The sequence below is a fragment of the Barbatula barbatula genome, assembly GCF_947034865.1.
Source record: "Barbatula barbatula genome assembly, chromosome: 9".
NCBI lineage: Eukaryota > Metazoa > Chordata > Actinopteri > Cypriniformes > Nemacheilidae > Barbatula > Barbatula barbatula.
This window is the reverse complement of record NC_136772.1, coordinates 4,051,675-4,078,463: the sequence shown is the minus strand read 5'-3', so window position 1 is coordinate 4,078,463 and position 26,789 is coordinate 4,051,675. Positions and strand designations below refer to the sequence as shown.

The 26,789-nt window shown below is 35.9% G+C and overlaps 2 protein-coding genes across 2 annotated transcripts in view; both read right to left on the bottom strand.

The window, feature by feature from the left end:
* calcrla (calcitonin receptor-like a) overlaps positions 1–545 on the bottom strand; it is a 29,294-nt gene extending 28,749 nt beyond the window's left edge. Inside the window, exon 1 of the mRNA XM_079464950.1 lies at positions 346–545. The gene's annotated coding sequence lies outside the window, so the exon portion shown is untranslated. The remainder of the gene's footprint in view (positions 1–345) is intronic.
* A 706-nt stretch (positions 546–1,251) lies between these two features.
* Positions 1,252–18,586, bottom strand: tfpia (tissue factor pathway inhibitor a). The gene is made up of 8 exons (XM_079464944.1): positions 18,127–18,586; positions 8,861–9,064; positions 5,667–5,837; positions 5,344–5,421; positions 4,288–4,371; positions 3,892–3,960; positions 2,301–2,480; positions 1,252–2,193 (listed from the first exon to the last, which is right to left on the bottom strand). Exons 1-8 carry the CDS (start codon positions 18,206–18,208, stop codon positions 2,126–2,128), a joined length of 936 nt encoding a protein of 311 aa, XP_079321070.1. The 5' UTR covers positions 18,209–18,586; the 3' UTR covers positions 1,252–2,125.
* Positions 18,587–26,789: the final 8,203 nt, after the last annotated feature.

Here is a 26,789-nt window from a genome sequence, read left to right as displayed (position 1 = left end):
ACATACTTCTATATAAATGCATCACTTTTTCTCATAGTGTACTATATTTTCGGAGGCATCTGTTGTAGGTCCAGTCTCATTTAAATATTTACCATGCATACGATACTTCAACAATACAACGATAAAAGAGACTGCCCCTCTTGACATTCCACGATTAACTCCAGTAGACAAATAAATAAATTGCGGTTGATATCTTAGTTAATGCACACATGTAGGCTACAATAAGCCTGAAACAAAATTTCACTTATTAATCTATGTCATGAATTCTCAAGGACTTGTCATATGGCTACATTCCGTCCGTATTCCTGCATGCATTTCGGCAGTCTGTAACAGTAATTTTCTTACCTGTAGCCTATTTCAAATCCAAGGTGGGATCTGCAGATGTTCAGACGGAAACGTGCGCACCTCCTTAATATTCAAGAAAACAAACGCTCGTTACTTGTGCATAAGCGTGCCGTGCGTAAGAATGAAACGAACACGAGTGCGCTGGTCGGTAGAGCGCAGCAGAAGCCAGTGAATGACGACGGCTGTCCGCTTCTACACATAGCCACTGTGGTAAAGACTATAGATATTTACAAGACGCCACGGTTCTATTACTACGAATCTCAAAAGGGCAACGCAGTCCCAGCTCTCAGTAAAAAACTACAATCGTCAGCGATTAAAGACCGTCGATTCTTTCAAGTGTGTCATTGGGAAAACAACCATGATAATTTGAGGAGAGGCTCTGTAATGAGTTGTAAGCAAACTTCGCGCACGCTCAGCCGCTGGAGCAAACTGGAACGTATTGTATTAGCGCAGTTTGAGCTTCGTGTCAGATTGAATTGTCGGTTGGAAATATATAGTTTTATTGTGATTTATGTGAACGATTTGGGGCTTTCTCGATGGTCTGAAATAACCGCCCGAATGTAGTGCAAATTGGTCGCTGAGTGAGGAGACTTTTCTTGGAGGGACTTTGGTACTGTAGTAACTTCCTGTTTCGTCACGTGTATCCCCGCCTCAAATGCGCTCGAATGGCACACCGGCGCTTTCAATACAAAAATGAAAAATCACTTTGTAGTTTTTTTTTATCTTTTTACTTTTGTAAAACGCCTTTGTAGCACTATGGTTTACTTATTTAACTCGTAATTATATTCATAGTGTATTTAAAATTTCTAATGTTACTGGTGGAGTCCCCAATGAGTCCAAAGCATTACAGCTCCATCTTGTGGTTTTCACACTTCTGTAATCTAATACAAACGATCTATTTTGTTTAAGCGTTTATGTTTTAATAAATCAAACGCTTTAAAACATACATTTTAGGCTAAACGTTTTGAGCTTATGAAAATGATTAAGATGCATTCATAATATACAATATTAATGTCTCAAATAGCTAAATCTGTCTCTCAAATATTATGTACTTTTCGATGCAGTGGCTTAATAGGCAAAGTTGATTTGGACTAGTTAACAATTATATTATCTGAAACTTAAAACAAATAGAAGTTGTCATATTGCATCAATGATATCATAACATGTTTGGGATTTTAGTTGTGGAGGGGTGAGTTTTCTTCCGATCCCTACACCGTACGTTACCTTTTGAACTTTACTTTTGTTCTTTTTTATTATGTTGGGATATCTTAAAACACACAACACACCGTGGTTTATTGCTCTACAAATTTATAGGACAATGCCAACACAAGTATTAAGAAAATGTTCATACTAAAGTAAACACAGTTCTGAACATTGAGAACAATTTAAAAAATAATTACAGAAAGAAGAGTTTATATGTGAATATTAATAACAGCTATACATAGTCAATAGTGTAAAAACAAACTACATATGTAATCTATAATGACAGGTAATACGTCGTTCTATCCCCAGGAAACAATAAAATAGATGGGGCAAAAATCTTAGTAAAATACAATGTCTATATTTAAAACTCAGGTTAAAATTCATATATGCATTACAAAATGTATGAGTCAACAATATAGCTGACACAACTGTTTCTGGAGTGCAGTGTCGAAAGTTTTGTAATTTGGTATCTGTTACATCCAATGACCCCGTCTTAGGGTATAATACCCAGATGAGCTCTCAATTATGTCCGGCCTCTAGCAGACACGTCATAGCAGTATCATGAGTAATGTACATCTTAGACATATTGGTATAAGATGTTGGAGTTCCGTGTTTTTATTCGTATCTGCTTTCTCTGTCTCTGATCTAAAAGAAAGAATGACAGTAAATGCAAACTCACATTGAAAGAATACAAAAGTTTTATTTAAAACACTCTTTATTTTACAAGTGTTCAAGTGCTGGGAAGAACTCACCTTTCAAGCACATCTTTATGCAGTGTCTCTTATGCAAAAAGTTGTTTTTGTTGCCTCCACAGCCACTGTAGCGAAACATCTGGCATCTCATAGTCCTGGGATTGTAGACGAATCTCCGCTCCAATCCATCACAATCCCCCCTCACAATAGGACTCATGCAGAAGGGATGAGGAGTAAACTCTGTAATATAATGAAAATACAAGATGAACTTGAGCCACTAGATGGCAGTAATGTCCTGCAGTGGTACCAAACAACTAATTGTATTAAATAAAAAAACATCTATCTAAGCAAACATCATATTATGAATTGCTTCCTGCTATCGCAGAAATAGATTTATTTGATGTATTATTTATTCTATTTTGTTTTATTATGTTTTACTTTAAGGCAACAAATATGCTGTTTCACATTAAAACAAAAGAAGTTGGATGCATTCTGCTTGTCAGATGTGATGTAACATTAATGAACTTACAGCTAGTTAGTTTGCGAAGACATACACTTAACTAATGGGATAATGACATGCAGCGACAAAAAGTATATTGGACACTCAAGTCACCCTTAAAAACCAATGTCTTTGCATTATATTCTCACTATTGTATTCTGTATTTATTCTAACTGTATATCCTGCACTTGCTAACTGCACTTCTGGTTAGACCTAAACTACATTTCGTTACACTGTACTTGTATATGTGTAATGACAATAAAGTTGAATCTAATCTAATCTAATCTAATTAGATACAGTATCTGCAAACGTTTCTTATCCAACTGTGTAGTTCCTTTTAATTCATAAAGCAATTCATATAATTCATTTGCAATTATGTTTAACCCCTAAAGTAAATTATAAATGATAAAATAGTTCAATTAAATCCTGTTGACAATGGATGCTGCTATATTTTATTTTGAACATGCAGTAATTCACTCAATTTATCTCTTAACGCTCAATTTATTACGAACTGTGGTTAAAGAGGCAAATGACGGTTGACATGAACAGTTCCAATTACCATGTAAATACAGCAATGTAGAAGAGTTTTTGTATTCAAATATAGAAACTTAAATTACTTCGTTTTGCAAATTTGAGTATCAAATCAAATATGAATATTCATTAAAAGCAATGAAACGTAGTATTTGTGACTCTTAATTTGACTCTGTTTGTGAGTGCTATCTCTGTATCAGACAGGTATATAACCTGCCCTAGATCTGTAGGGCAGAATACCGCTCGAGACTGTCAAAATAAGAAAGTACAAGCAAAAATGTCTGCTACTGTATTGCCCTCTATACTCAGAGGACAGACAGCCTGACATAAAAGCGCCGCTGCCTACACTGTCAGAAAAAAGTACAAAACTGTACTTTTAAATGTACGATACCTGTCACTGCGACCCCCAATGGCTCCTTTGTGTTCCTCTAAAAGTACAAATCACTAAATATTCTGCCTTTTTAGGATATATAATTGCACCCATAATGATCTATTGTGTACATGTAGTTAAATGCTTTGTTTCCTAACATTTAAAAGTTACACAATAGGTCTGGATATAGTTATGTGTTTCAAACATTCACATGCATAGGATTTGGGAATATAGTATTTATCTGGTTTTACCTGCTTCCTGTGCAGCCACTTGTGAGTCTTTCTGCTGGGGCAAATGTGAAACATTCAAAGGCGCATCGTCTAAAAGGACCAAATGCATGACAGAGTGAGTAATAATACAACAATTCGAATACAAAAAAAGTAAATGGAGACTGCTTCGGGCATGTTTTCTGACTGACTTTCAAAAATAGATAAGTCTTCACAAAACAAGGTGCACCAGTGTCATCAATGACATTTGCTTGTGAGATGCAGCAAGCATACATGCAGGTATAAAAGCTCAAAATAAAACCGTAGCATAAACAATATCAACAAAATAGGACTAGATATTAATGAAAAGTCAAAAGAAAAACATCTAATAAAAACTCAAATAATAACTGGCATGTAAGTTGGTTGTGTGTTCTATCTCACCATGTTTAACAATTAATTGTATAGCAGGTTTGGCTTCTTCCACTGGCTTTGATGGAGCATTCAGGTCCTTGTGTTTTGAGTCAGCTAAAGAGAAGTAAGAACATAATAAAATATAATACCAGTTGTCATCATTTTTATTCCCCTAAAGACTGGACCAGGCTGAAATTATATATTTGTCTAAATCCTTTTTTTATTATTCTTTGAAATAAAGGTTATTGAGAGCTCAGAAACCCCAGGGGCAAATATCTTTGTCATGCAAATGAGTTTAATCACTGAGCATGTACACAAACAATAAATGAGAGAGATGCTTTTGTGCCGGTACATACAATGGCATCTGGCCTGGCATTCTTTGATGCCCCTGGTATTTTAACGCTTGGTTAAATGAGACTAAACCGCCTACATTCTTGAACTCTCCATCCAATAAGAAAGATAAAAGTGCTCTTGAATATAAATTGTGAAATTTTTTCTCTTCTCCCCAGTAAGCACTTAATCCCTACAAAGAGTGAACCTTATACAGGAAAACTGTTCTGAGTTAAAAGAACAGACAAAAATAAAAATCATCCTTTACAACCTCATGTTTTAAAAGCTTTTTTTTCATCGGTTGGGGACAAAAGGCGTTAGACAGAATGTTTACACTGTTCTTTTCCATACAATATACCATACAAACTAATCTTTATCTGCTGCCTCTCTATCGCCATCTCTGGTTGAAACATAAAAGTGCAGGTTACTGTAGACACTTTCCTCACTAAATCGTACCTGACAGCTCAAATCCTAAATCAATACTACAAGTTCAGAGTAAAGTATTTTTATGTACTTGCTCAATAACTGAATTTGTGTTATTTTTAGCGTAATGTAAAAAAGGTGCACCAGTGTCATCAATAACATTTGCTGGTGACATGCAGGTATAACAGCTCAAAATAAAAAAGAAGTGTTAATAAACAATATCAACAAAATATGAAAAGATATGAATGAAAGGTCAAAAGAAAAAACATCGAATAAAAATAAAAAGAATAACTGGCATGAATGTCAATAAGTTGGTTGTGTGTTCTTTCTCACCATGTTTAACGGTTAATTCAGGTTTGGCTTCTTCCACTGGCTTTGATGGAGCATTCAGGTCCTTGTGTTTTGAGTCCGCTAAAGAGAAGTAAGAACATAATAAAATATAATACTTGTTGTATTTTTACCATTTTTATTCCCCTATGAACTGGGCCAGGCTGAATATATTTTTTTCTACATTAAAATAGTAAATTATTGTTTGAAATGAAGGTTATTGGGAGCTCAGAAACCCCAGGGGCAAATATGTTTGTCATGTAAATGAGTTTTAAAACTGAGCTTGTACAAAAACTATAAGTGAGAGATGCTTTTGTGCTGGTACATACAATGACATCTGGCCTGGCATTCTTTGATGGTATTGAAGTTGTTGGCATTCCCAAAGCAACCACCATAAAAGAAAGTTCTGCATTCCTGATTCTTGCTGTCAAAATAATAGCGTGGCACCAGACCCCGGCACGGCCCCGGTTCATCCTCCAGGTGGCATGGACTCTTATTCTCTAAGAAACAAGAGAGAAGATGTAACAAACCATGAATCACATGTGACCTCATTGACTTTGTTTATGCAGTGCCATGCATAAGATGTCTGACAGAAGTTTGTCTGTGATTTCAGTAATATAGGTATCCTGATATCACGAGGGGAACCTTAGACTTAATAAAAATCTGTCTACAAATGAAATTGTTGACATTGAATTTAAATGTACATATAAAATTGGTAGGTTGGATGTGTGGTTGAAATGATTAAAATTGACATCTCTTTAAAATAATAAAAGTGTGAACTGGTCGATGCAATTTTAAATAATAAATGATGACACGATAAATAACCTCTATTACTTTTGATGCAAGATTAATTACATAAAGATACATTTGCACAACATAGAGACTATGAAATATAAATACAGGTATTGAGTATTATATAAATAAACTGGACAAATATTGCAATTGATTAGTAAAGCAACGGCTTACATCACCCGTCCCGTTAACAAACCCGCCCCACAGAATCTGAGGTGATTGATATAGTTCCACTCCACCTATAGCACATATTCTGTTGAGAAATGAATGGCTGGGTTCCAGGGCTCCACAAATTACAAAAATAGATTAATTTGTATCCACGTTTTGCTCGGTAATGCAGACTTTATTTATGGGCCCTGCTAATTAAAATATTTCACAGAAGTGGCAATCCATCATGGAGAAAGGCAACTCTCATCCAATCCGTTGTCGGAAATCATCAGAGTGTTTTTGTTTTGTTTCTTTCTGATAGAGATGCTGATGAGCAGCGCTAACCCGATCACGCACAGAATGAAGCCAGATGTTTCTGTTGCTCAAAAGCGGCTCAAATGCGATTAAGAACGGGTAAACACCGTGAATAAGCCGAAAATCTTGTTGAAGACAGATCAGGCAGGATGAGGTTTTCACATCTGATACGATGTGTGGAGGAGAACAGAATGGGAATGATGACATATGCCGGCTGTGTGAATATTAGTCCGGCCTCAAAGCAAAATTGCTTTATTAAAAGACATTTCATCAAAAACGACAACGTAAAGAAGTGAAGACCGAGTGCATCTACGAAAAAAAGGAAAAAGGTCACATTTACTCCTTTGGAAGACACATTTGACAGACGCTTTAATCCAAAATGACTTGCAGTGATTTGAAGATATACTGTACATTTTATCAGTATAGGAATATACAGATTTGATCTGTCCTGAAAACTTGGATGTTTCAATTCGCTGCACTTTTTAAATAATTATTTACTGTGTTGTTAAAGTTGACAAGCACTTTGTAATTTTTTATGGATTATATATTTGCAAAAACCAGTGACGAAATAAAGGGCAACTAATGATAATGATGTATGACAAAGAAATTACAATGATGGAATATACAGATATAAGGTTTCAGAAGGACAGTGGCGCTGTTAATGAAATGCTTTATCGGTTGAGCTGAGACGTGGTTTAGTGTCTGATATGAAAAAATCTAATTTATCTTGCGTTTTTTCTGTCTATTTGCCTACATGTCTAACACTTAAGAAGACAAAGCACATTTAAAGTGCATTAGCCATTTGAATCACTAGATGGAGACAAATATCCTTCATTTTGTATTTGCAGTGATTTTATTAAGTGCAGCGATTTTACAATGTGCACGTTTCTCTCAGAACCTCGTCTTCATTCGTCTTTTTTTCAGCACTGTAAAAATGCAAAAGTTCTGGCCCATTTATTTATTCTGGATCAGGAGAAATGGATGTCCACAGAATTTAGAAACTCATTTGGCAATATTGAATTTAGCATGTGGTGAAGAAAGCAGACCAAGAAAATCCAAACACAGCAGTCGATTTCCTTTTCTGTCTCCACAGGGGATCTTTGGCAGTGCTTCATGTTCATTTTTGAGTGCTCGTGTCCTTGGAGGTGTTTGTCCAAAAAAAGCTGCAAAGTGCCTGTTTTTGCCACTCTGTGGCTGTGAGGACTGCGAAGCTTGTTTAGCAGACACATGCTGGAGTGTGTTTTGTGTTGATTATGGTTGGGACCTCTCACAGGAGGCAGCAGAGTTCAGGCGTTGCAGGGGCCTGTCGAAATCGCAAAGACCCCTACTGGAAAACGTAATGAGATACGACTCAGCCAACCAAAGTGCTGTAAATAATCCAACATGGCCTGACTTTACTGTGAACTTCACATTTGTCCTGTTTTTTGGGGGAGGGAGACAAGTATCCTTCATTTCTTTTAAATAAGGCTGTTTGGATGGTGTCTTAAATCTCTCAAGACAAGTTGTTCCAATTCATTTTTACTTTCCATGTGTTTTCCATGTAACAGTTTCCATGTGACATTCATCTGTTCGTCTATCCAACCATCCTCTTTCTTTCTTTCTTTCTTTGTTTTTTTTGGCCATACCGGGTTGTAGTTTAAGTTAAAAAGAGTCTAAACTGTGCCATAAACAGACAATAATTACATCCCTACACTGTATTACATGATGACCTGTTTATAAGCAGCTGGGAAATCTCTCATAGTAAACTCATAAAACTTTGTTATAATAGAATGCACATTACATCTATGATTACAAAATCACCACATAGTTCCAGTCCAGGATTCTGACTGGTCACTAAAGCATCGATGCTGTTGGGCAGATTCCATTTTACAGTAATGACTATTTCCTACTCCCCCACTAAAGTGTGCGTTCGGAGGGGATTACTGTCTATATGTGAACATTTGACACAAAACAATACGTTTCTGCTACGTTTGATGTTTTCTACTTTAATCGGAATGTAACCGGTTAATGTAGAAGTTACCTGAAGCAATGCTGTATTGTGAATATACTCCACTATGCGTTGCTTTAGCTGTGACTATATTCACAAAAGAGCACGGCCTGTCATACCCTTTTGCTTGCGTCTATATAAGTCATCCTTATTTTATTGAACCCAATATACGCTTATCAGGAATGTTGTTTGTAAGCTGGGTGGACAACCTGATCTCACTAGAGATCTGCTTATTTGCTTTGAATGGCACCAGTAAGGTAAACATGACATGGATGGCCTTACCGTTCACAACACACATTTGCTCACATTCCTCCAGAGTCTCGAAATTGTTGGCATTGCCTTGACAGCCTCCATATTCAAAGCCCTCACAGCGACCTTTGTCAATGTTGAAGTAGAATCTGTCCTTTATCGCCTTGCAGGGCCCTTCATCTTTCTTCAGGGCACATGAGTGATGGAAAATGTGGAGTTCAGATCTCACTCCATCTGCTGAGAATGGAAAGAAGCCAGACGTTATAATTTCGCTCTGCACATAATTCAAAGACCACCAAGTTCTCGCCTAGCGGGGTTAAAGAGCTTTCTTGTATCCGTATACTAGAACTGAAGGCCTGCCCTGCAAACTTCAAAATGGTTAAAGTGAAGGGCGATTGATATTACGGATATCACAGTTCTGCCCCTGGTATTTTAACGCTTAACCGCCTACATTCTTGAACTCTCCATCCAATAAGAAAGATAAAAGTGCTCTTGAATGTAAATTGTGACCGTTTGAATCAAATATTTTTTCTTCTCCCCAGTAAGCACTTAATCCCTACAAAGAGTGAACCTTATACAGGAAAACTGTTCTGAGTTAAAAGAACAGACAAAAATAAAAGATCATCCTTTTCAACCTCATGTTTTAAAAGCTTTTTTTTCATCGGTTGGGGACAAAAGACGTTAGACAGAATGTTTACACTGTTCTTTTCCATACAATATACCATACAAACTAATCCTTATCTGCTGCCTCTCTATCGCCATCTCTGGTTGAAACATAAAAGTGCAGGTTACTGTAGACACTTTCCTCACTAAATCGTACCTGACAGCTCAAATCCTAAATCATTACTACAAGTTCAGAGTAAAGTATTTTTATGTACTTGCTCAATAACTGAATTTTGTTTATTTTTAACCCAAAGCTATCTTGGAATGTAGTCATTTCCACCCTTTTTTATTTCTAGAGCTTGACTCCCGTTGGTCAACGTTCACTTCATTGTATAGAAAATATCTATTAAACTTTGTTACTTCTAGAGGAAAAGGTTAAAGACCAGCAAGTAAAGTTTTTGGATATTTCTAGGTGAACCGTTCCTTTAAAAACACGCCGTGTAAAGTCAACTCTCAGTGGTTCACACAAGTATTGAATCTACAGCACCAAAAATGAAGTAACAGATGGTCTTGTGTTTGAGTGACAACATCCTGTTGGCAGCAGGATCCTTTATCCTTTCACATCCTGATTCAGTTCATCTCTCTACGGCTCTCCAAACAGTCTCTCTCAGTACCACCCTTGGGTTGAAGAGAGCTCTGATGTACTTTTCCACATTCTCATCTCTTCCTCTGGATACATTTTACCATGTGCTGAAAGCCGTGTCCCATAGCGTACGTATTTATTTAACTGGTATGCTATTGTTTTCCATCCCATTAGAAAGAAAAGTCACAGGAGATTAATATCTTAGTTGCATTGTCGGAATTAAATGGTGAGCAATGGAGACAAAAGAGTCCTGTTTCTCATATCTCTCTCCTGAGAAACAGGCTCTCTTCTGCAAAGTTTCTTGGAGTCTCAGACTGTGCTCACATTTCCAACACAGAAACGATCTGAGCTTTCTATGTTTACCATTTTACAGTATGTTAGCAGTTGTATTATTTTTTTTACTTTTAGGAGAAACAGCAGAGGCAAGTTTGATATTTTAAAGAAACATAAATAAAATACCAAGGCAAAACCGTTCCATGTCTTTGCTTTTATGAAATATGGTCTGTTTCTTTGACCAAATAACAACCATTTGTCTTTTTATAAACATCAAAACAAACAGAGAGTACCTGTCAAGCTCATGAAATTTGGAGATGGATGAGAGATGGAGTTATGAGTTGTGTTTCAAATATCAGCTCTGTCTCAAATATGTTTCCGAAAAAAGTTCCCTCTGCTTAGATATATTGGTTTTGAAAGCATCTACGCACAGCTTAAGACATAATTTGGAAGCAGAAGAAGTGGAGTCTCCGTTTGTTCACCATTTAATGACGTCGCTAAACCAAAGCTATTCCATTTGGGACTTTTCTGTCAACAGAATATGTCACGGGTGTCCTTCTGAAACCTTGCATCTCCATATTTTGTGATAAAAAAAGGTTTATTATTATTAGTACCATTTATGTTTGTCACTGGGTTTTCCAAATATCTAACCAATAAAACATATTAAAAAGTGCTTGTCAACTTTGACAACGCAGTATGCAAGTTCAATGTTTTTGTTCCATTTCCTAAAAACTGAATTTGGACATAAAAGATTCAGAAGGACAGCAACAATTTCCATCTTTATACTGGCATCCAAAAGCATCAGTTATCCAAACACATTTTTATTTACTCCAGCTAAACATGAACATATTATAAAAATGATTTGCACCCACCATAATTGCAGAATGCTCATTTGCTTTTTAACATCTAACATAATGTGGTTGTCTAGCCAACCATGCCAATATACCGTTTATTAAACGTACAGTATAAAATAGACGTTTATTCAAGCCAATAGTCGGACCTGGAGACTTCCAAAAAATTGTAATCTCTGAAATGGAAAGGACTGATTGAAAAAACACATCTGTGTGCTAAAATGTCATTGGCCAGCTCTTCTTTTAGCCAAGCTGGAATGTTTTGCCGTGCTTGGCTTCAGCCTCAATTTGGATACCGGTCAGGACAACCAAAACTGGTGATGTGCCAAAGTCATTGCTAATGCAGAACTCGGGCAGGTTGCCCCATGTCGAGGCTCAGTCCTGGCTTGTTTATATACCTGTCAAGAATAGTAGGTGTTGATTTTATCACAAACTGGAATTCAGCTAGTATCTTAAAAGAAGAGAACATTCAGGAACTCTCAGTCTCGTAAAAGGAAAAACGGTTGTGATGCATTTTAATATCTTCACTGCTGTCAGCATGTCATGTTTGCCTAAGGTTTGTTTTTTAGTTACCTGAGTAACATTGCAGTGATTAATACCGCTAACAGATCTGAACTATAACACAATGGCACAACATGACGATGAGTGAAGTATTTAACATCTATAAATTAGTAACCGGTGAGTCAGTTTTCATCGCGTGGCATATAAGAAACTGTCATCTTCTTTTGTTTGTCAGAAGTAATTTTAATAATAAAGCTACAGATAGGTGCGTTAGGCAGTTGACATAGAAAACAATGGCGTGATTTGACTCAGAGCCAAAGGTTGTGATTCTACAAGTCTGAATCATGTTTGTCTTTATCTGATTCAAGCAGCACCAGATCAAGTCCAGAGTCCGCGGGCATATCGTGACTTTGGCCATGCCTACTGTATATAGTATCATCGGATACACGTGCATGTCCCTAAGTTGACTTAAAGTCTTTCTTTGGTTATAAACTATTTATTTTATATTGTATCTACATTAATATTAGTTAATGTTAATATTTAATTGTATTAAATTAAATTAAAACTACTCAACAGTTATTGATTCTTTGCAGAGGTACCAGATGTTACGTTTAGGGGCCACATTACGTTTGTTTGTGTTGTTGCTGCTGAAACTGTCTATACAGAATGTACAAATCATTACCGCTATAAAAAGTGCACATGCACTGTAAAATACAACTTAAAAAGTTCAGAAGTTACCATAAATATTTACATTTAAGCCTTAAATTGGCTTTACAAGTCATTTAAACTTAAATGATCTTTAACTGACTTAACAGAATTGTTTACCCCAAAAATTGTACTGAAGTAATAAACTAAAGTTATTCTAAATATAAATGAACTTTTTAAGTTACTTTAATATAATTTCTATAATTGAATGGATATTTTGAACTTAAGTTTTTAAGTGTTTTTTACAGCGTGGAAACATGTGTGTTCATGTGTGTATGTAGTCATGACTTTCTTTTCACAATTGTGTCTCATTTTTAGTGTATATGTTGACAGTGTGTATATTTAAAATGACACAATTATATGAACTCATTTATAGATCGCTTGTCAGCATGTTTGTGAAGATGATGGTTGAAGGATTTGGTTGTAGACGTCAAACGGAAAAGGAAAGGCAAGGCAAGGGAGTTGTCCAGTTTATCTTGATGATAAACATTTCGTCATTACGTTACACAACAATCAAATCTGTTAATTGCTGTTTTATGAAAACTATACGTCTGTTTGTTGGTCTTCTGTTAAAGCGCACTGACCTGTTACCTAGTTAAGTCTCAAGTTGTTGTGAGTTCTATGGACTCCATCTATAGCTCTAGGCCTGGAATCGTAGATCATCTCTGTCTGCACAATGGTCTGCTTATTCACAACTCCCCCAAATCCCTGATCCATCAGAACTTGTTTATTCTACCACCGTTCAGTGATAACAACAATGGGTGACCTAGTAAAACCCTGTAACGACGGATGCCACGAATCTCTTGTGGGACAGAAAATCCGCCTCGCTGTCACCTCATGCAATTATCTGAGGTCTGCAGTTCAGAGCCCACTGAAGCAGATAATCCCATACACTCCAATTAATCATCCTCAGGCCGCATGCGACTGCACGAGAGGTTTCTTGCTTTTTAAATAAGTGTGCGGCCATCGGTCTCCTCAACCATACAGAGCTCCTGATGTGGACATACGTTAGCCTGAAGGGGAAAAATAACCTCAGGCATCACAAGGGATGCTGTAAGCTCTCAGTTTGAGATAACCATTTACAGAATAGCAGGTTAATCGCCTAAGGTGAAGGCTTATTTCTATCTCTCCTTGCGGTAAGTTTGGGACTTAAATTGGGAAATTGAGACTATTTATCTCACAATAACATCAGTTTTAGACAGACGAAATGAAGGGAAGTATGTAAGAGGCTTTATAAATTATAAAGACTTAACGTAAAAAGGTATATTTGACTAAAGATTAAGATGGAATGCAACAGAATGCAGGACCTTGACCCTCAACTGACCCACATATACATTTAGGAAACAACTGTATGTCTGCATAATACATGTAAAAATGGATTCATAGCCAAATAACTTGACATGAATAAGAAAATAATCCAATGCGCTCTTGAATGACATACATTTTGTTATTTCTTTTCTTATTATTACTAAATCAAAACAACCCTACTAGAATTTGATTGATATTTATTGAAACGCACAATACAAATATCATGATTTTTGAAAACCTTAAAAAACTGTGTCATCTGTTTTTGCAAATGAACTCTTCATATGGAGAGACTGACCACCTTCCATTAAAACAGTCAATAAGCGCATTGGTAAAAGTAGTGCCTCGTTTTATTGATCTGAAAGATGCATGCACAAATATGTTGAAGACTTCTATAAAGTAAAAAGCAGCTGTATCAGCATGCTCCTTGATTACACAATATCTTCCAATATCTGTTTAAAGCCAGCAGAAGTGTTAAACTGACGTCATCATGGAAAAAAATATCATTCTGCAAACCACATACATAACGCATGGAAAAAAACTAAGGAATGCAAAAATATTTATCCCAGAATTCATTTTTATCCAGTGTATAAAAACTGACCAATGTCCAATTATGATATAAGACAACCCACATGAGCTGATGTATACAGTCTCTTGACTTTATCTGCTGTGTGCATGCATGCTATCCAACGTTAAGACCATTCAACCGTGCTGTAACTCATGAGTAAAGTAAAGAGTCCGGCGGGCATTTGCAATAAGTTAGTCTTGAAATGTGATCTTTGCTCAAAACAAATTTCCTCTGGGATCTGACAAGGAGACAAAAAACAATGTTCAGAGCGTGCCTTGACTCAACCCTGCTGCTTAGCTGGTTTTGCAATGAAATCAAATTAATGATGTACTCACAAAGAGTCACCGTGCTTCTTTTATACACAATAACTTGAAGAGTCTTGCTGATCTGTGGGTATAATCTCACCATGCTTTCTACAATCCACACAAAGATATTGACCTTCAGTATACACTAAAGTAATAGATACCTGCCCGCGTTTGAGCAACACCATCTCATGAGGAAACATCACTCGAGTGACTTTTTTCCGTATCTCTAAATCATCACTTTGTTACTTTATACAAAGATAAACCTTTAGGGTTAAAATCTGTCATTATTTACTCATGTGCATGTTGTTCAAAGCCCACTGCACTTTTCTTTCTACCATGGAACACAAAAAAGGTTTTCGTTTTTAATGTCTGATCTTATTTTTACCCAAATCTCATGTAGACTCATTCAAATGCTCAAAACTTGCTGCTTCAATAAGAATTAAAACAGGTTTAATATTAAAGGTCTAAATGAGATCTGAGACACAAGAGGATATTCTAACAACTTTTTTACTTTACACAAAGCTATTGTACAGTGGCTTCAGTAGAGTCATATGGATGCACAAAATATGTCAGCATTATTTTTTTTATGAAAAACTTGCTTGAGCAATGAGCATGTTAAAAAAAGATGTGTTGTGTGTGGTCGGTGTGGGAGGTTAAGGATGACGGGCACCCACTGACACACACATTCTAGTTAACGTCCTTCTGTGCCATCTTCTAAATAAATTAATATGACCGTCCATACCTGTTACATTTAATATAAAGTCTCTACAGTGATGTTACATTTTCAATCATATCATACTATATTTAATAATATGACATCATTCTTGCTTGGAATGACAAAAGCAATATCAGTCTCTGTTGACATCTAATCATGGGTACACGGTTTTTCCTGACCGCTCGTTTCACATTCACTTTCACAGACCATTCAAAAAGCCCCAAGGGAGGAGCTTTTGCAATTCTGTGAAGTGTTTCAATAAACGGGGAAAGTTCAAATAAGCAATTTGTCTGGAAAAAGGGTCAGAACTCAGGAAAATGATAAAGCTATCGGCTGAGACATGCTTTCCTCTAATGACTCATGACTAACAGTCGTATGTTTAACCCAGAAAAAAAAGGCAGGACTGTGTATTATTTTTTAGATAGTTGTCTGATGGTTTTAGAAACTTTTAATTTACATAAGCAAAAGCTAACAATAGTCAATCCGGACAATAACTTCGCAAAATTAGATAGTGTCTCTTTAAAATACATTACACTGTTCACCCAAAAAAGAAAATCTGAGGGTGAGTAAATGATGACAGAACTGTATTTTTGGGGTGATTCATCCCCTAAAACCATTCAGCCTGTGTTAATTTACCTACGTTATATATTCATTTTCATATACATTTATTATACTGTCAGTTATGTAATTGGCATAACAGGAATACATTACAAGTTTCCTCAGGGAAAAGGTTACTTAAATATCACTTGTTCATAACCTGTCAAGCCAAATCAACAACTTAATCTCAGCACTGCAGCATCTTGAAAACGGAGGTCACATCTGGTGAAAGCGGATGTGAGCTTTAAAGCTGGTACTACAGCACAGGCCCATTATTCTTAGAAAAGACATCCATGAGTCTGACGTCTCACATTCACAGGACATTCACACAACAAACAGTATGAGTGTCATTCATGAGGTCGAAGTAACACACACTGTGCCGGATGACAACAACAAAGACAAAAGTATAGAGATGACTGATGTATGCGGCCCTGAATTGGATGGGAAATATTATTATTTCTTTTATAAGAAATTATAAACTATGCAAATAATTATTGTTTAGACGAATGAGCAATACAGTGATTACAATTTATTTGTAAAAAACGGTGTTCGATCTATATAGGCTACTGTGTTTTACTGTGGTCTTCAAGGCAAAGATGCAAATCCTTCAAAATGAGATGCAACAGTATGAAGCAAATAGTGTCAAGCTGGCAGATTTGGAAACATTACCACATCAAGAACGCCGCTCTATTAATATTTCATTGTACCCCTACATGCCCCGATCTATTTTTAAAGATCATTTAATCCTTTCATCATAACAGCAGAACGTTGGGTTAAGATTGTGACCCCCTAAGCATTCAGTGAAGTTACAGAGATTTATGGAGGATAGAGAATCAGCATATTGATCGGTGCAGTTAAGCGGGACTAAAAGTTTACAATACATCGACTGCAGCCAAAACACATAAAAGAAGAAAACATATGTGTTGAGAGAAGACAGAAATTATTTTCCGAGGAGGTCATATGTCACGCTCTCGATGTGATTCGTGGGACTGTGACGCAACAGCGTTTCTAGCGTTGAGAATATGACGTTGGACGGATTTCTTCTACTCTCACCTCAAAAGTCGACAGGTGCGTTAGGGAATATAAAGCCTTATAATTTCTTTTTTTTGTAAATACTCACCGTATGGCGAAGACACACTTTCGCGCAAAACAAATACGAATGCACTTTTTGTTTTAACTTGACAGTCTCAATGTGCTGTTTGCACACTATAGAGGATGCACTGATTATTGTCTTTGATAAATACATGGGCTAAACTCCAATTTAATGTTTTAAAAAAACGTAATCCTCACATCGGTTTGTTTGACACCTATTGTGTTCCATTCGCTGAATATTATGATTTAATAATGGATTAAATGCAGACACGATATGGTGATTATAGCTATCAGATTATTTCATTAGCCCATTAAAAAAAATATGTGGGTTATATCATTTTTTAAAAGTGCATTTTTAATGTTTTTCTATGCTCCCAAAAGTTTTACATAGCAGCAGCTATCAGGAAACCTTAATATTGTAAAAACACCCAGTGAATTCGTATGTTTTCTATCTATTTATTCCCACTGTAATTTATACGTTTGAATGCCAAGTGGGGGAAACCATGGGCAAACTAGTAGGCTAACTTCAGAAACACAAATTATTATTTGTGAATGTAAAAAATACACATGTTCGAGCAAATAATTTCATCCCTTTTTTTGTGGTACAAGTGCAGTAACCATATTATTGGTGCATTGATCACTTGGGGCAAAACCACCGTTTACTATAAAATGGACACACATGTTTTTCAAAAACACGGTTATTTTGTGATAACCATTGTTTTACTACAGTAATGCTTTTTCAATTTGAACTGTAGTAAAACCATGGTACATTTTCATAAGGGATGACTTCAGTAGCGTCCTTCAGTCCAAAGTCCGTCGCAAGAGCACGTTAACCGTTAAACACTTGTTAAAAAACTTCATATTGTGCCATTTGACTTCAGGCAACTCTCATGACAACAATAGTGGTCGTTTAAGGGAGGGGTTAGTTTTCAACTTATGACCGCAAATACTTTTCACAAGCGCAACTCTCTTTTCTTTGCGTTGTCCATTATAAATCATCCAGCGGACGCAGCGCGGGTCATCTGTCTGTTCTCAAACCGTGTTAAATGCCTTCGGTACATCCTATAGAGACGTGCTGTATACGTAGCCTATCCCACCTTTGAGAATATATATTTACAATAATAAACATATTGTTACTCACCGGTTGCAAAATTTGTGAAACACACTCCGATAAGAGGCAGGAGAAGCAGCGCCGTACAGGACGAGTCCAGTAATGGAGCCATTCCAATCTCACACTTTGAGAAGCGAGTAAAGTTTAGTGTGCAGACTTCAGCAACTATTCATTGACTGCAATGTCACGCACTTCCGGGAGACCGCTAGTTAAGCCGAAGGGTTCTTGCTTAGTACGTAATGAATGGCTTTACCACTCAAACACCTTCATCGTGAAGGGGAGGGGTGGGCATAAATCACTTTTTATAAACTCGATGTTTGCTTGCTTGTTCAGTAAATCGCAGTTTGGTATAAAAAAAAAGATTGAAAATGTTTTGGGAAATTTGATCTTACATTAAATTTGTATGGTGGTCTTGCCATGACATTTACAGGAACTAGACTTTTGCTCATTAGTGACTCACTGCTTGTGCCCTTTTTATCTTTTTGGATACAGTGATTCACTTTTAGAGGAAGTAAAACACCATCTATTAAACGGAAGCTCGGACAAATAAACCCACAGGGACACAAGGATCCAAATCCTAATCATTTTACAGGAAATTCCGAAGACAATCTTTTGCATTTTATTCAGCTGTGTGTATAACGTGTCTTCAGTTTTAACATTGATCTCTTTGTCTCTTGGTGTCTCTTTTTCTATTCTTAGGCTTTTAGATCGAGAGTTGAATTGCGTAAAATGAAAAGCACATAAATAACTTTAAAAGAAGTCAGACAACCTAAACCTGTGTATCATGGGGTAAAGTTTAATCTTTAAATGAAGTAAAAGTGCAATTTAACATGAATCATTGTTTGTTATACCAGCACAAATGATTGTGTGTCATATTATGTAGTTGCTCATATCCTCTTTTTACAGTGTACGCGTTCAATTTGCCCCGTCCTTGCTTTCCCACGATATCTTAAACCTTGCTTTTTTTTCGTCATCTTAAAAAAATGCGTATAAAAAGAATCCATGTCCTATAGTGTGAAGAGTGTGATCTTGTTTCAGACCATATTAAGACCTATCTCTCTGCTTCACAGTTTGCAAAAAACACTTTATTATGTGCTCATAGTCAGTCATTCCAGTAAATATATAAAAAAAAAATAATAAATGCTCTACCACCATTACTTTGAACATTGTATAAGACCATATATCTTAAAGAGATTTATCCAAAAATAGGGATGCACCGATATGTCTATTTTGGCCGATAACCGATAATTCTTGAACACTGGAAGCCAATATCGGATAAATTGGCCAATATACATTACCTAAATATGAATATAAAATTTTCTGAGACTGAAACTTTTTTCCCCTGAAAATTATGTACCAAGCTTACTTTACATAAGATTCTTTAACTTTTAAACTTTTCTGGTATAATGTTTATTTAATAAACAAATTGTAGACGTTCTCCCAGAGCAACACAGAAAGATGTTCTCAATAGTCACAAGTCTAACAGGCCTTTAAACAGAAAGCATTCAGACAGCAGTCTGATTCAAACAATATGCCTTTGTTCCTATAATTTACACACATTCATACTGTACCTATACATCAGCAATGTTTTGCTGATAGAAGTCAGTGAATGATTAAGACAGAAAGACAGTACTGTACTGTATTTAACTTTGAGCAACGTGAACCTGAAGTGGTTCGAGCAGAGAAATGGTTCATAATTTATAGGTTATAATATATCGGCTTAAATTTGTATTATCGGCCGATACCGATAACATTAAAAATGTTAATGTAAAAACATTAACCGATGTGGATGATAATGTTTCATGCATCCCTATCCAAAAATAAAAAAATCTGTCATTTATATATGTTCATGTCATTTAAAACCTGTGTAAGACTTTCTACTGTGCAACACACAAGAAGATATTTTGAGAAATGTCTCAGTGGTTTTGAGTCCATACAACGGAAGTCAATAGAGCCAGTGTTGTTTGTTTACCAACGTTCTTCAAATAATCTTCTTTTGTGTTCGGCAAAAGATAAATAGTCATACAGGTTTAGAATGACATGACATTAAAATAACAAAGAAAATGGATTTTTAACAAAAAACAAGGGACCAAAATATTGAAATATTTCACGGACAAATGTGAAGCATTGCGGACAGTGCAGTCTGTGTAATCTATTATCTAAAACACTTCCTTTTGTGTCCCAGATTGGTGTTTACTGAGATGGCTGAGCAGATAATATGATTGGGCCAGATATTCTCTCTATCCTACAGTGCTTTGCTGGCTGATGTGGCCTGGAAACAGATGGAGCATCTGAGTCCATCATGTGTTTATGGTGGTGATTACCTTGAGTATGAGTCTGCAAGGCCTCATTCAATTAGACTTCAGCCCTCAATAACGTGAACAGTTCCTCCAGGAAATGTTCCAGCTCAAGTCAAACTTGTAGATATTTTATGTCACTCGCTGAAAGTCACAGACATTATTTGATTGTTATGTTTATAGATAGTGTTAGTTGCACTGAGAATAATACACCCGTACCTCCAAGCAATTTATCGCCATGTCATTTAATCTAAATGTGTTTTACGTACAGCTATATTTAGCTAAATAAGTAACTTCTTCACTAGGTAGTGTTGGAATTGGGTCATTTGTTTGTGGATAATAATGCTGAATTTTCTCAACTGATACTGACTCAGCCATTTTTAGTGTGTAGTTGCACACTTTAAATTGTCAAAATGTAATTTTAAATTTAATTTAAAACACATCCCTTCTATCATTATCATGTGAAACCCAGGGCAATCATGCAAAGAAGAATTCATGCATATTTAATGTGTGTCCATTATTTCATCTATTTTCTGCGGTGAACGATTGTGATGAATCACATTTATTTGTTTAAAAAGAGATGGCTATTTAATGAGCGAATCATCATTCATTTGTTCAGTGTCTGAAGGTCATTATGTTATTAGTGCTGGTTATAATAAGCTACCTCTCCAGTCATTGAAGCCCACAGCTTACCTGTGGGCAACTTGGGTTCCGCCCCATTATGTAATGCAGTGACATTTAAAAAAAAAGATTTAGGGGCAGAGACTCAAATGAGTTTAGATTGGGAAAGTTGAAATGACTGCCAGAAATGTTGCATAACAGTTGAGTGATTTATTGTTGGTAAACAGTCATATTTCAGTCAGATTTAAACCACTTTGTTGTCTCCATGCAGCATTAGTATAATGTGTTTTGGTTTCATCTTGTGAATTATCACAATTTATGTTTGACCTTTCATGCTGATTTAAAAGCTGCTTCTTTTTTTATCGCTAGAATTACACAAGCGCACACAAGCTAGTTATATTGTACTGCATTTTAGGCTGGAAGTAGTCTTCATACAGAACCACGGTTCCATGCAAAACTTAAATCGAGTAAGTTTTAGCTTTTCTATAAAATACATGCATATTTTAAAGACTTTAATGCTAGGAGTCTGATATAAACATTGCATATACAAATTTCAATGCCTGCATATTGGAATTGTAATAGAAATAAACTGTATATGTTCATTCTACAACACTCTTGACTCTGCATATGCAAGATAAAATCAAAATCACTCTTTGCATGCTTTAAAGATATAAAATAAAAAGTTAAATAAAGATACATAAATACAATTTTCATACACTTGTTTTTTATTGTTATTTCTGCTATTGCTAACGGAAGCAGCTTTAAAGTCTGAATAAAGTCAACAGTTTTGTGCCACGGAGCAAAATGGAGACAGACATCCTCTATGGACTCCGCAAACAAGATGAATGAAAAATAGTGATACAAAATGTTAAAAGGCAATCATTAATGTTTATATCTTTTGCCTCTCTGTTGTGTACTGGTGCACATATTTTAAATAATTGGTGTCGCCTTAGAATAATATAAATAATTCATATTTTTTTACAAAGCCACAATTGCCATTTATAATAGGACCCTCATAACAACTCGTATTACAGCCTTACCAGTTTTTAGTGCGCCTTGCAATCAGATACAACAACTGAGATGGAGCATACAGTGCCACATTAGGTTATCCACTTATCCATCTTAAGGAAACCAAACGGGTCACCTTGAGGAATGCTTAGCAAAGGCCGTTGGAAACGCTCGGGGTTCTGTGATTTCCTCAAAGTAAAATTTGGAAGAGAGTAACTGATTAATATGTATTTGGGTCTTGTTTTCATGTCATATAAAAAGCCTGCAGGGTTTCATTCTTTGCCAATTACCCTATACAGAAAATAGACTACAAAAAGGCTTGATGCCTTTATAATAATAACTGCTTCACAAAAACAGTAATCGCTGATGAATGACTAACCGCATTAATAAAAGTGTGTAGTGTAAAGAATTTTTTTTTCTGTGGTGCTTTCAGTAATGCATTTTACTCATTTATCCTAAAAAATTCAAAGTTGGAATTAATGTTTGTCATATAGCATCTGTTTTCAAATGCAGTCTGTGTAAGTGTTCTCGGGAGACTCATTTGGTGAGGTTATACTGTTGTTTTTAATGTATTCAATTTGGTTATAAAAAGATGCGTATTTTAGATCTAGCCCCAATTTCGTTTCCGCATTACGCCAATTATCTACATTAGTTTGTTTGTGGAGACCACAAGCATGCATCTAGGGATGCAGACCATATTCCTCCCATAAGACTGCAAAATTAGCCATCGGTCTAAAAAGGATTGAGACCATAAATAGGAGGATCAAGGGAATTATGCCCTGTAGTGTATTAAACATCTTTAATAGAAACTGTTGGGTAAACACTGTATTAAACCACATTGGAATACATTAAAAAGTGAAAATACTCAACATCATATCATTTCAATCCTGCATGACTTGCAGAACACAAAAGAAGATATTTGGAAGGATGTTGGGAAGCAAACAACATTGGCTCCATTGACAATTGTTTGGACGCAAATTCAATGAGACGTTTTTCAAAATATCTTTGTTTGTTTTCCACGTAAGAAATTCTTACGAAGTCAGTTATTAATGACATGAGGTTGAACTAAAGAATGACAGAATAAGATTTTTGGCTGAACTGTCCCTTGAAGGGAAGAGTCGGTGGTATAATTTACGGGTTGAATTCTTGTCTCACTAGGCTGAAAAACGTGTTGCCTGTATCATGACTCATCTTTTGCAAATACAATTGTGCAAGTTTTATTTGAAAACATGACAAACTTTGGAACGCTATCTACAGAGAATAGTCAGAAAATTTGCGTTTGGAGGAAGCAGTATAAGATCCACAAGCTTGTCACTTGTCATAAACCTTCAGCCTGTAACTTTAAGCCATATTCTTTTCTTCAGAACAATGACTGTGTTGGGAAATGTTTACTGGCTGATCAAAAGTCGGGTTAGGACTTGTATGTATGCTTTTACCACAACACTACAGCAGAAACAGATGGCCTCACCTTGATGATGTAAGGAATGATAACATTCTCAGTTAAAACTCTGGGTGGAGTGAATAAGACGATGATAATATGAGGTTAAATGAAGTGTGACTTTGATATACTGTATTTTGATAGTCTTAAAGTGATCATCGTCAAGGATGTGCACACTAAAGTCAGTAGATTGATTGGGTGCTAGAACTGGCAAATCTAAACTGTCATTAAGGCGAGCTGCAGGACAGCGAGGACCATTCAGCGGAAACATCCTCCGGACCCATGATAAATGACAGTTTAATATGGTGCTACACTTGATTTATCTTATAATTTTCTGTTAGTTTATTCAAAATGTCAATAGAGTAATATATATGTTTTGCTTCATCAGTGCATATTATCACATGCGATGAAGCATATTTTATATATATATATATATATATATATATATATATATTTCCCTTTTTTTAAAAGGGGTGGCTATAGTACCTTTTTGTTGCCTGTGTGTTTGTTATGATGTTGCTGGGTTAATGTTAGATGTCTGCTAGTCTGGCTAAAGCCAAGTATTCTTATTCAAGCATTGTAAATTTCTCTCTCATAATTCCAGGATTAATAAATCAATGAGCCATGCGGCAACACAAATAATGACTTCAGCGTGACGAAGTTTGGACCTAATGGGCCAAATGTAAATTAACACATAAGTTCAGACCAAATATAATAGTGGGACATTTAGCAAATGTTGACTTTTGTGAAGCCATGAACATGTTTTCTTGTTTGTTACTATTGAAAAATAGTATTTGTTTAAATTGTTATTTTGTTTCATTGTAACATTTAATTGAATAGCCTACATTTTTTAGCATGGAATAAGATAACAGAGTTATGTCTAAACTTCCATTAAATATTTTTCTGGTGACCAGTGCAGCTCTAAAACAGCATTTCACGGAACAGCGGATGCTTTTGGTATTCCCCTCCTCAGATTTACAAATCCATGAAAGTGAGACCACCATAAAATGACAAATGAAGCAAAAAAACTGTTGGGAAGAGTCGGGGGAGATTTCCAGTAGGAGGCTGAAATCCTCAAACTTGTGCTGTCAATCTCATTTGGATGCTTAACTGGAGAATGCGTCAGAATGTTTATTTGCATTTCTTTGGTATGAAGCTCTCAAAGATTAACTTTTGCTTCAAGGAAGAGATGCAAAGACAAAAGGCTCAGCACAAAATCTAAAATGCTAATTTCGGAAATCTAATGAGCTGCAGAGTAAAAGCAGTGGCTCTGTAAAATGCAAGACATGCATTCCCATGTGCTGTATTTATAAAAGCGTTTCATTCTAATAGAAAATCACACCCAGAGGAAATATTCATTGTTTAGAGGTTGTTCTTAGATCGGTAGATTAAAGTATCAGCTTTGTCTCAGATGTTTTTCTCTTAAAATAAATTAAAATAAGATTAAGATTTGTAAATGAATAATACAGTATGGATACAGTAGACAGATACACATATATGTATGTGTTAGGAGCACATGCATGTTAAGCTGCTTTTGAAAGAATTTAGTGACTCCTTGGTGTCTGAGAAAAATGCAACATTTTCAAACCAGCTCAAATGTTCTCGTTTTTTGTTCACATGCGCACACGACACAAAGAAAACTATTTATTATCATTTTTATCATTTAATCCTATGAGCTCTTTTCCCATAAGCCAGACGTCTCATTGCATCTCTGTGCTGGACTTTGAGGGAAATTCCAGGAAGGTCACAGTCCTGATTAAAAAGTAAATGTTGGGGCATCGTGCCAGGAGGCCAGAACAAAACTGCACCTGTGAGGTTAAACAAAATAAAAACTATGAAGGTATTACACAGAACAAATCAACTGTTCCTATGACAACTCTTTTTTTCGGTTGCTGGAGACAAGCCCATAATGTCGTCTGTTAAGCAATCCAGTGTTCTGGAACATTCAGTTCAAGCCCATATCATCTGTTGCCAACAACTACGCCAGACTCAGGACAGAGAAGATTTTGAGAATGGTACTGGCAGGTATGTCACAATCTCATCATGATAGTGTATATTTTAAAACGTTTGGTGTTTTAGTTGACACAACATTTAATCAATGACACTGTGGCGCCATCTGGACACTTCAAAATATATGAATGTCATTACATTAGACTTTAAAATATTTAACCAAGTGGCAGTTGTTTTAAAGAAATAGAACTTTACTACATTTTCAACCACACATTTTACAATAAAGATCATTTGTTGGCTTTGAATTAGAGTAAAACTAATTTAATTGAATTAAAGCATATATCTTTTTTCCTGGTTGTTGAAATACACCTGTTTACTTTGGACTTGAAGGAAAATGACTTCATATAATACAAACGAGACCCCTTTGCGATCATAATTGTTTCAAAATAATGTCTGCAGGTGCAACTTTGTTTTGTATTTAGATTTTATAATGCAATTACTTTTATAGATGAAGTGTGCCCTCATAGGGCCAGATATCACTAAAAGCGATAGTTCACATAAAATCTGTTATCATTTATTCACCCTAATCTTGTTCAAAACATTTGTATGACTCTTTCTTCTGAGGAACACAACATTTCGAGTAATGTCTGGTTTTGCGCCCATAAAATGCTCAGCTCTCAATAACTAGGGGCAGAAAAATAAAACAGCACATCATCATGCTTGTTTTAAAGTATGCCATCATTGGTGTGAAATTATTTCATTTTGCTGGAGGTAAAGTAAACAACTAGTTAACAGTGTGACGAGGGATGAACGCAGGCAAAACGTTTTACAGTGGATGAGAAAGGGTCTTGTATTGCTCCCTCATCATATTATGTAAGCTGCATTGATAACAAATAATGGCAAAGATGCAGATGTCACCTTGTACTCTGCTTATGACGTTCAATCCACTCTGTGCTGCTATGAACTGAAGAATGCGCAAAATAACGTAGCCTGCCGCCGTTTTCATAATAAGAGTTTTATAGGGGACTATAAAGTGATCTCGAATACTTGTACAGACTTGTACTTACAATATTTTAGGGGGGCTAAGCTAGAACTTTAGGGCTTTAGCCCCCCTAAAAAGGGCCTAGCAAAGCCACTGATCGGGGCCAATATTTTCTGCTTACCATGTTCTTTTTTTGCAGAAGAAAGTCATAGGTTTGGAATGATATGAGGAGGAGAACACTTTTTGGTGAACTATCTCTTTAATCATCTAAAATATTAACTGTAACAAATAGAAAAAAATGTTTTTTAAACAAAGAACATATTTTACAGTAATTACTTACCAAACAGACAATAGTTTGTTTAAACACTGACTTAAAGTGGAATGAACACATCTCATC

Bases quoted from the DNA above. Each gene is read 5' to 3' on its own strand.
- tfpia (XM_079464944.1), bottom strand. From the start codon at position 18,208: ATGGCTCCATTACTGGACTCGTCCTGTACGGCGCTGCTTCTCCTGCCT. The intron at 5,422-5,666 runs GTATGTACCAGC...ACTTCTCTTTAG, and splicing joins ATGCCAGGCCAGATGTCATT to CGGACTCAAAACACAAGGAC. The intron at 4,372-5,343 runs GTGAGAAAGAAC...ACTTCTCTTTAG, and splicing joins TGAATTAACCGTTAAACATG to CTGACTCAAAACACAAGGAC.